The sequence below is a fragment of the Hippopotamus amphibius genome, chromosome 13, assembly GCF_030028045.1.
Source record: "Hippopotamus amphibius kiboko isolate mHipAmp2 chromosome 13, mHipAmp2.hap2, whole genome shotgun sequence".
NCBI classification, from domain to species: domain Eukaryota; kingdom Metazoa; phylum Chordata; class Mammalia; order Artiodactyla; family Hippopotamidae; genus Hippopotamus; species Hippopotamus amphibius.
This window is the reverse complement of record NC_080198.1, coordinates 103,234,066-103,244,165: the sequence shown is the minus strand read 5'-3', so window position 1 is coordinate 103,244,165 and position 10,100 is coordinate 103,234,066. Positions and strand designations below refer to the sequence as shown.

Sequence of the window (10,100 nt, the reverse complement as noted above, 5' to 3'; positions counted from 1 at the left end):
GACGGGCGGCCGTGGCGTCCGAGCCTAAGGAGCCCGGGCAGGAGGAGGAGCCGTCTGGGGCGCCAGGGGAGCGGGGAGCAGGCCTTCCCCAAGGGACCAGCCGGGATCCACGCCGGGAGGAGGGCGTCATGAACCCTGACCTGCGACCGGGGTCGGGGCAGGTCAACGGTGAGGCCTCGGGGCCTCCTGCGAGGTCAGGGGCCTGGGTGGTCAGGGGCCTGGAGAGGGTGTGGCTGACCTCGTGCTGCTGGTCCTCGGAGCGCCCCGTGTGCCGCGTGTGTGTGTGCCGCGTGTGTGCCGCGTGTGTGCGTGGCCCCCTGGCTGCTCCCTGGGGGTGACACCTGCCCCCCTGCTGCCCCGCCCGTGCCCGGCGCCCGCCCAGGATGCAAAGACCGCCGCACAGGTGATGGAAACGCTGGTCTTTATTCAAGAGCTGGGATGGGAGCGCCACGCAGGTGTGGGTCTCGCGCCAGTGACCCGGCGGCCCCGGGCGGCTGCCCGGCGACCAGGTCTGAGGTATTTCACGGCCGGCGTGTGGCTCTCCAGCAGCTGCGCCGGGCCGGGCCAGTCTGTGCGCAGAGGTCCCGGCGGCGGGCTCGGGGACGAGGAGGCCCCGGGCGCCGGCATCAGACGCAGTTGTCGGGGATGCACGCGGCCTCCTCCTCCAGCGGCGGGCAGGGCGCCCCGTGGTTGGCGGGCTGCACGCGGATGTAGCGTGTCCTGCTCTTGGTGCCCGGTGGCCCGCACGGGCCCGCGCACAGCCCCCAGGATGACCACAGTGACACCTCGCAATCCAGCGGTGTCTCTGGGTCTGGGGGCGCGAGCAGGGCGGTGAGGGGCGGGCCTGCGGGCAGAAGGGGGCGCCTGAGATGCCTCCGAACTTGAACTTGGCCGGAAAACCCCTGATTTTATCCGTGCGCTTCTGAGCGGTCTCCAGGGCGTCGCCCCCTAAAAGCCACCCAAGCGACTGGGTGAAGGAGTGTCCGCCTGGAGAGCCCGATGCTGGCTCGACCCGTCCTCTGGGGGCTGCGGCGGGGAGGGGACAGTGGGGACACAGGCACGGACCGACAGGGTCTCCCCTGCCTGCTTGCTGCTCCAGGAGCCGACGCTCGGGGAAGCTGAGCACAGCAGGGGCACCGGAGTCCCGCTCGCCCCTCCCCCGCAGGCAGTGCCGCCCCCACTGGCTGGCGGCCGGGAGGGCACAGAGGGGACCCACTGGGCCTGTGTCCTCCGCCAGAGCTGGCACGCCAGGTGGCGGGCTGCGGCCTCTCAGGACTGACTTGGGGCTGTAGCATCATGAAAGGCTTTCAGCGGAAAGGGTGTGCGGTTCCCTCTCCAGTCTGGTGCTGGGTGAACCAAGTCCCAGATCTCTCACAGCCTGCCGCCTGCACTGAACCCTCCAATCCCGCTCCTGAAGTTGCTCAGAGACGCGGGCAGCGCGGCCCCGGGGCCACCTGAGCACCAGTGGCCTCTCTTGGTTGGACCCGTCCTCACACACCAGGCGGCCCCCCAGGAGCCTGGCTCAGCTCTGTGGCCTGGTGACGGGGCGCTCGGCGTGGAGCGGGCTGACTGCGCAGGGCCGGGCCCTGGACCCTCGCCCCCCCGGGGGTGGGCGCACGTGGGCAGGGTCGCCTCTGTGAAAGTGGCGGCTGTCACTTCACAGGCGTTCCCTCTGGGGCAGGACTGCGGGGCGGATGCTGACTTCTGAGGGTCATTCTGAGAGTGAGAGGCAAGAGCCGGAGCAGGAGCTCAGATCCAGGGGGCGTCTGGGCAAGTCCCCAGCGGACACCCAATCCCAGCTGCGGCTTCTGCCCCCGCGTGCCAGGGGTGGGCGCCGTGGCCACCCGCGAGCCCGAGCGCCTGGCACTCAGGACCATGCGTGGGTGGCGGCGTGGCCACGGGCCCGGTGGCGGCGGCGGGAACGGCACTCACCTGGGAGACTGTCCAGGATCTCGTTGCCCCCGCCCCCCAGGCCTGGGGCGGGCGGGATGAAGGCCCTGGGGCTCTGCCGGAGCCGCACCAGGGTCACGCGGGCGATGGGAGGCAGGGACTTCAGCCGTGGGTAGTAGAAGGAGTTGGCGGGGTGGCTGGGAGAGGAGGCCGTGATCTGGAGGAGAGGGGGGCGTCGGCGTGGCCGCAGAGCCGGGGGTGGCTGCGCGTGCGTGCGCCCCAGGCCTCGGCTGTCCTCCCTGGGGGGCCACACCCCGGGCACCCAAAGAGCCGCCGTCCCCTCACCTCGGTCACCGTGTCCTGCGGGACCGTCGCGAAGTTGGGGGACGAGAAGGTGAAGCCGCTGTCGGTGCCGGCGTCGTAGGGGTGGAGGTCCACGGCCACCTGCTCCCTCCAGCGGCCGCCGTCACACAGGTCCAGGCTGTCGACGCCCACGAACCAGTCGGGGCTGGGCACGATGCGGACCACGAAGGACACCTGGGGGCCGAGCGCTCAGCGGCAGCCCCGCGCCCGCCCGCCCGCCGCCCCGCCACGCCGCCCCCTCACCAGCGAGTGCCTGGAGTGGGCCTCGAGCTCTGCGGACGTCTGCCCTGTGCCGCTGGGCACGGCGGGGGCCGAGAACACGCCGTGCACGCTCTGCAGCTTCTCCCCGGCCGCCTCCATCTCCCGCATCAGTGCCCAGGCCTCGCCGCGCTCCGCGAACTCCCGCAGCCCGTTGCTGACGTACTGGTCCTTCCTCCACAGGCTGTAGTCGGAGCTGTGAGCCGCCCCTGGGGGGCCCCCCGCCCGCGTGAGCACCAGCCCTTTGGACGCCGCCCCGCCCCCCGCGGGGCCGGGCAGGATGTCTCGCTGGCGGCCTCATACCGCCTGGCATCTGGCAGGCCCTCCGGCGACCCTGGCCCCCCTGCCCCGCCACATCCCTGGAGCCCAGGACCCTGCTGCCGGCACGCAGTAGGTGCTTAGCAAGTATCTCTTGCACTGAAGTGAATTGGATGAGGGTCTCCTCCACACTGTGAAATGCGGGCCCACTGTCGGGTGACCGTGCCATCCAGAGCAGAGGGGGTGACCGCCAGGCACGTCGGGGACGGGACGGGGGGGCTGCACTCACCCAGCAGGGATGACCACTGTGCGGGCGGGCGGAACAGCGGGTACTGCTTGGGGAAGGACGCCTGGCTCCACTTGCCCACGAAGGTGATGCTGTACTTGGCCAGGGGCTGGGCTGTGCACATGGACTCTCCCAGCGGCTGGCCGGCCGCGCGGCCAAGTGTGGCCAGGAGGAGGACCCAGAGGGCTCCTCCCCGGGAGGCAGCCGGACTCGGGGTTCCCATCACCTATGAGCAGGGGGGACCACACGCTGCACCGCTGGTCCCTGACACCCTGCACACGGCCCGGTACGGCCCCCAAGGACGCCGGCACCTCCCTCCGCGATCCCCCTCTGGGCTCAGGCTGGACCTGACCCCGTGGCCGGAAAGCCGAGCCGGGTCGGGTTACAGGAACCCAGGGTGCCTGGCAGGTTACGCCTGGCACGGAGCTCACAGCCGGCTCCGCGCCCTGTGGCTTTCCCGAGTGACACGCCTCTGGCACTGCCGTCTGAGGGAACCCCAGGAACCTGGAGGGCCGCCGTGCCCCGGACTGGGTGGGCTCCCTCTCGGGGTGCTGGAGGGTTCTGGGCAGGGGCGGCGCCAGGGGGCCTGGTGGCCGCGGGGCCAGGGACCGTGCACGGAGTACTCACCCAGCAGGAGCGACGGGAGGGCCGGTGGCCGGGCTGCGGGCAGCCGAAGGTCCCAGCAAGAGCCCAGAACTCCAATTTATGCCGCTGACGGCACCCGGCCGGCCAATGAGGCCCCAGGTCCTCCACCGCGGCCGCCGGAGAGCGAGCGGCAGATGGGACGCGAGGGAGAGGGAGAGAAAGGCCCTCAGTGCTGGAGCCTGGCCGCCCGCCTGCTCCGACACTGAGCCGCCGTTCCAGCGCTGAGGTCACTCCTCCCTTGGGCGCCGGCCACGTGCCGCACCCCTTGCTTTGTCTTTGCCTCCCGCCCACCTCCCTTCTCCCTGCAGTCCTCTCCTTTCCCAGCAGGCCTCCCTGGTGTCTCCCCGGAGGGGGTGCCAACGCCAGCGGCTGGGAGGAGAGCTGGGCCAGGGCCGCAGGGCGTGCCGCCCTCAGGGCAGGGTGGGACGTGGGGGGCCAGGCGCCGGGGTTGGGCTGGGGAGGCAGGCAGGGGCTCTGGGTTCACCGGACACAGCTGCCTGCCCCCGCCCCGCCCCGCGTACAGAGCTGCTCCGAGAGGCTGTGCTGTCCACACTGCGGCCGGGGCGTCTGCACGCCATCCCTCCGAGACGAGTCAGAGGCACGTGGTTGCCCTCCCCAAGGGCTGGGAGGCGACCGTGGGGCCCCCCAACTTCCCTCCATGGGGAAGAGCTCCAAGGACGCCTGGCGTGTGGAAGGGACTGCCAGCAGATTCTGAACTTTATATCTCTGCTTGCTGTCAAGAAAACATTTCCAGAACCCTGGTCACGGGGTCTGGGAGCCGGGAAAGACAAGGACAGCGGGGTGGTCTGTTCCTGAGAACCGCCCAGGGAGCTTTAAAGCGTCAAAGAGAGCATTCTGAGTTTTGAAACCATGTTAATGTTTTACATATTCCAAAAGAAAAAGAAACAGAATCAATAAGAGTAGAATGCAAACGAAAACAAATGATCTAAACTGTATTTGCAGTCAGTGACGGGACCTGGGGGAGCGGCTGTGAACGGCGGGTTCCGACGGCGGGTCCTCAGGCTCCCACAGGGCCGGACGCAGAGGTTCTCAGACACTTTGGCCTCTGCACCCTTTTCTCTCCGAAAAGTCACCGAGACCCCCGAGGAGCTGCTGTTTGCGTGCGTGACGTCCATCGACATCACCGTGTTTGAGATCTTGATGGAAAAGCCTAGAAGAGGCATTAACGCAAAGTAACAGAAATAAACCTATTGCACGTTGCCGTAAATAGCAATGCTTTATGAGAAACAGCTCTCTTTTTCAAAAAGAAAACCTTTGTGTAAAAAGCAGGGCGGGCAGATCTCTTTCTGTCTGGCTTCCTGGGAGACACGGGACGGTCACAGCCGCGCCGTGGTCGCTCCGAGGAGCGTGTGGTGCTGGTGGGCATCCTTGCAGGAAGGCCCGCTGTGCAGCCTCGAGCCGGAGCTTGGAAGGCTGGTCCCACGTGGACGTGCTGCGTGGCCTCTGGGGACATCCCCACACCTTCGTGAGCGCGGCAGAACGGGCAGGGTGTCCATGCTCATGCCCGTCCTTGGGGAAGTGGCTGACCTGGATTTGAGGAGAGGAGGTGGGAGGTGGGCCTGGGCGGGTTCGTGCTGGGAGGTGAGGACGGGCTTGGGCGGCCCTGGCCTTCCATCCAGTGGCTGCGGGTGGCCTCAGGGCTCGCCCCTCAGGCCCCGCACCTCTCCGAGCCCCCCACGCCCACAGCTCTGCTCCTGGGGCCCCACCTCCATGTGCAGCCAGTGAGGCCTGAAGGCGACTCTGGGTGCCCAGGGTCCCCTCGGGAGGGGCGGGGAGGGTGAAGAGGGAGGCACTCCCTTTGGTGCTGGAGTGACCCCGAGAGCAGGCCTGACAGGTCCTTGGGACACAGCAGGGCACAAGAGGGCCCGGTTCTGTGCCCTGCTCAGAGAGGGGCACAAGGAGGCCTGGGAGCCGGTGGCCTGTGGCCCCTTGGCCTGGGCTGGGTCTCAGGCGGGGAGGCTGGGCCAGCTGGGGGTCAGCTTGAGTGACCGGGCACACTGCAAACCACTCTGACCCTTGGGATCCTCCACCACCCAGGGTGCAGTGCCCCCTCCAACCGGGACCGGGTGACGTGCCTCTGGGAGGCGCGGGGCAGCCGTGCAGACAGAGGTAGCTCTGCACACAGGTGCCCAGCCCTCCCCCCAGTGAAGCCACCTGTGCCTCAACCCGTGTCCGGCCCCTCCCGGCTCTCAGCGCTGGGGACACGGGAGTGACCCCAAAGGACAGAAGCCCTGCTCCCTGAGGCTGTGGCGGGGCTGGGGGCTCGGGCGCGTTTGGTGAGTGGGATTCTCTTATTGGGCTCCTGCTTGGTTCTCTGGCCGACGCTGAGGCCAGGGTCCCCTCCTGTGAGTCAGTCTGTGTCAGTCGCTTCCGGGGACCGAGGCTCAGGGCTGTGCTGTGGCCAGCCCTCTGCAGACCCCACACTCCCTGACTGCGCCCCCTCCCCACGTGCCCCCGTGGCAGAGCCCTGTCCACGCCCCACGCCCCAGGCCTGTCTGCACGCCACCCTGTCCCGACCCCAATGGCTGCCATGGCAACCTGGACTCCGGACCCGCCCCCCCAGTGCCACTGAAGCTCAAATGCGCACAAGACGAGCCGCTGACGCCCGTCCCCTGGCGGTTCTGAGAGGCGGCTTCTAGCCACGTGTTGCTCACAGTGGGCTTAGGGTGGGGTCTGTGCTGCTCCCACTGGCCCTGGCGGGGCGTGGCGTTCACAGGAGCCCCTGTGTGAGCTGCTGAGGGTGGGCCAGGCACACGGGGACCCTGCCACCGCCCAGAACCCAGGAGGCTTGAGGGACACTGGGCTCCAACAGGACCTTCCATTTGCATCCTGGCCAAGGGGCCTTGGGGCCAGGGTAACAAGGGCTCTTTCAGGCGGGGCCCTGGGCGTGGCTAGGCCACCAGGGCTGGCTCGGCAGGGCGGCCGCAGGGACGCCCATCTCCTCTGGAGCACCCGGGCCTGGTGCAGAGTCTGGCTCCCCGGGGGCTGGCCGGCCGACAGGCACATGTTTGTTTGCTAGTCCGTCCGCTCACCAGACGTTGGCCAAGGACCGCGTTCCTGCCAGACGCCACAGCTGGCACAGGCGCACGGCCTTTCCGTCCCGAGGCTGAGCCCTGCCCACACGCGGCTGGCCCCTCACCCACCTGCTTGCCCTCCTGTCCCAGCACCTCCTCCCCGTGCACCTCAGGGCCTTTGCACTGCGGCTCCCTATCCCTGCAGAGCTTCCCGTCTTGGGTCTCAGGGAGAGCCCCTCCCGACAGGGCCCCGGGGAGCCCTGGTCGGCCCTGCCTCGTTTACACTCGCGGCTCCTGCAGAGAAGTGGGCCTGCCCGAGCAGACTGGCATTCGCCCAGCCGTCCTGCAGCCTGGCGTCATGCGGACCACAGCCCTGAGCTGCTGCCCACCTGCCCCGGGACTTCCCTCCCTCCCCCCTCACTCCATCCTGGGTTCAGGTTTCTCAGTACTTCCGATGGGTGGGGCCTGAATCGGGTCAGGGAACCGACCCGATTGGTTCCAGGAGGCGCTAGAACGGGGTCCTGGGTGAGCTTAGCCCCCAGCTGCACAGGCTCCCCTCGCTCGCTCGTGCAGGGGGGCCCGGGGGGGCCTTGTGGCTGGCTCGGCCTCAGTGCGTGTCACCCCTGCGAGCAAGTCTGGTTTTGCAGGAGGGCCAGGGGGCCGGGCTCTCACCAAGCCTCACCTTCACCAAAGAGGCCGCTGCGGCCGCCGCCCGCAAGCCTGGGAGGAGACCCGCCTCCACCTGGCTGTGAACGCGGACGGCGGCCCCTCCTCTGCACAGCAGCCCGGCTCTGGGAACACAGGGCTGTCTGTGCGGCAGAAGGTGCCGTGTGTCTGCATCCCAGTCGAGAGGCAAAATCGGCAGAGTGCGGGCCTTGGAGAACACGCCCCGTTGTAATAGCAACCAGCAAACAGGCAAACCGGTCAGAACAGACTCCTTCAGTACTCCGGAAATTAAGCAAGGGCTTGCAGCTGTCTTTAGAAGGTTGTTTTTTGTTTTCTGTTTTTCAGTCAAGAAAATTAGCTGAATCTTGGTAAGAACAGCTATGAGGTTTTTTGGTTTTTGTTTGTTTCTGTGTGTGTGTGTGTGTGTGTGTGTGTGTGGTTCTGTTTTTATCACCTTAACCACTTTTCCGTGACGGTGCAGTGGTACTAAGTGCGTTCACATTGCTGTGCGGCCGGCACCCGCCGTCCACAGAGCTCCCTTCATCTTCCGAACCTGAAACTCTGTCCCTTTCCAGCAATGCCTCCCCTCCCTCCTCTCAGCCCCGGAACCCACACTCTGCTTTTGGTCTCTGTCATCTTGACGACGCCAGGCACATGATCCGAGTGGACTCGTGCAGTGTCCGTCCCTCTGTGTCCGGCTTATGTACTGAGCGTCATGGTCTTAGGTTCATCCATGTTGTAGCAGGTGTCAGGATTTCCTTCCTTTTTTTTTTAACGTCCCTATATTTTACTTTTTCCCTGTAAGTCAATGTTTACAAAGTATACTGTACATAAAGAAAATCACATTTTTCTTTGCATACAGCCCAGCCCAGCGGATGCTCCAAAACAGAAGGCATTCACGTCATCGGTAATCGGGTCAAGGAGCAGACATTTAAGGACACGTGAAACCTCCTCTTCTGTTACCTCCCAGTCTCTGCCATCCTCAAAGTGAGCACTGCCCTAATTTCCAACGTTACTAATTATTTTTGCCTCTTTTTATGCGTGACACAACTGTTGGTGGTTGACGTCTTTCATAGCATTTCCTTCCCTCTTAAGGCTGAATAATATTCCACTGAGTGTTTAGACCACGCTTTGCTTATTCCCTCAGCTGACGACGCACACGTGGGTCGCTTCCGCGCCTCAGCTGCCGTGGCCAGCGCTGCCGTAAAGGAGGTGGCACAAGCGTCTCTTCAGGACCCTGCTTTCAAATCTTTCGGGTAGAAGTAGAATTGCTGAACCACGTGGAAGTTCTTTTTTAAAAATTTTTTTGTTGAAGTAGAGTTGGTCGTTCTGTTTTTAACATTTTGAGGACCTGCCACACTGTTTTCCGCAGCTTCTGCCCCTTCCACACGCCCGCTACCCCTGCTCAGGGGTTCCAGTTTCTCCACATCCTCCCCAAGCTGCGAGGTGTTTGATTTGCCCTTAACCCTCCAGCTCTGTAGCCTGAAAGTTGACAACCCAGCATCACGGTGAAAACCAACAGCCCACCACCCACCGGAGAGAACGGAGCGGAGGCAGGCCCCTTCAGAGCAGCACCCCCGGGACCTGGTCGTTGTGTGGCCTGTCTGGTGGTCCCCTGGAGGGCCCCACGTGCAACGCTGTCTGTATCTGACTTGATTCAGAGCCCGCCCAGGATGAAAGGCCTTTTCCCAGGGCTGCTTGTTGACGACAATTCAGGCCATCGGTGTGCAGCCAATGAGGTCATGGATAACTGGGGGGCTAATGAGAGACTAAGCAGAGCTTAGAAGGAAACCTGCGGGTGCCGACTGCCTGGCCGAGTGTCGAAAGCGTGGCCCAAGCCCCCGGAGTCCCACAGTAAAGACTGGGAGACTCTCTGGTTCCAGACATTTAAGGAAATCCCTGTCCAGTCACTAACTGACCATGAGGCTGATGAAGCAAAGACTTAGTGACCGCACGTGGCCAAGAGTACCAGGCTCACAGGCTTAATTCAGAAATGTCACCAAACAGAGAGCAGGCAGCAACAGATCCCAGGGAAAACACTAGGAAAATAACCCCAAAAACGTAGCAAAAGAAACAACAAGTGAATTAAAATGAGACACTAGAAAATCTCTCCCTAACACAGAGGGAGGCAGCATAGAGGAATAGAGGAACAAAAAAGATATAACACGTGTGAAGACAAGTAGAAAGTGGCAGGTCTATGTCCTCCTTACAGTTAGAGGGTCAGTAGGAATGAAATGCCAATTAGCCGACAGTGAATGGCAGAGTGGACGAAAAGAAAACCTGATCTTACGGTGTGCTGTCTGCAAAAGGCCGCGGTTACATTCAAAGACACGAACAGGTGGAGTGAAAGGGTGGAACCAGACGGGCCAAACGGCAAACAAAAGACAGTGACAATGACTCTGGCCGTTCGAGGCAGGATAGGCTTCAGGGCAAATATGATTACTAGAGACAGACAAGGACTTGAAAAAAAAAATTTCTTTAGGCTGTGCAGGGTCTTCATTGCAGCATGCGTGTGCATGTGGGATCTGGTTCCCCAACCAGGGATCGAACCTGGGCGCCTGGCATTGCAAGCGTGGAGCTTACCCACTGGACTGCCAAGGAGGTCCCAAGAAGGACATTTTTTGATGATAGCAGATAAATCCATCAAGAAGATGTAACCGTTATAAAGCGTAAGCATCTCACAAGAGAGTCCCAGGTTG

General features: G+C 64.0%; 1 protein-coding gene and 1 long non-coding RNA gene across 2 annotated transcripts; one reads left to right on the top strand and one right to left on the bottom strand.

Moving 5' to 3' along the window:
* Positions 1-404: 404 nt before the first annotated feature.
* LOC130834905 (spondin-2-like) lies at positions 405-4,313 on the bottom strand. Its single transcript, XM_057705968.1, has 6 exons — positions 3,683-4,313; positions 3,059-3,281; positions 2,497-2,720; positions 2,236-2,427; positions 1,933-2,107; positions 405-844 (listed from the first exon to the last, which is right to left on the bottom strand). Exons 2-6 carry the CDS (start codon positions 3,276-3,278, stop codon positions 627-629), a joined length of 1,029 nt encoding a protein of 342 aa, XP_057561951.1. The 5' UTR covers positions 3,279-3,281; positions 3,683-4,313; the 3' UTR covers positions 405-626.
* A 3,305-nt stretch (positions 4,314-7,618) lies between these two features.
* On the top strand, positions 7,619-8,682 carry LOC130835261 (uncharacterized). The gene is made up of 3 exons (XR_009048852.1): positions 7,619-7,769; positions 8,264-8,388; positions 8,549-8,682. It is a non-coding gene; the product is annotated as an uncharacterized LOC130835261 (long non-coding RNA).
* Positions 8,683-10,100: the final 1,418 nt, after the last annotated feature.

Coding starts and splice junctions, on each gene's coding strand:
- LOC130834905 (XM_057705968.1), bottom strand. CDS start 3,278: ATGGGAACCCCGAGTCCGGCTGCCTCCCGGGGAGGAGCCCTCTGGGTC. Junction 2,428..2,496: donor CCCACTCCAGGCACTCGCTG/GTGAGGGGGCGG, acceptor CTCGGCCCCCAG/GTGTCCTTCGTGGTCCGCAT. Junction 2,108..2,235: donor CGCAGGACACGGTGACCGAG/GTGAGGGGACGG, acceptor CCTCTCCTCCAG/ATCACGGCCTCCTCTCCCAG.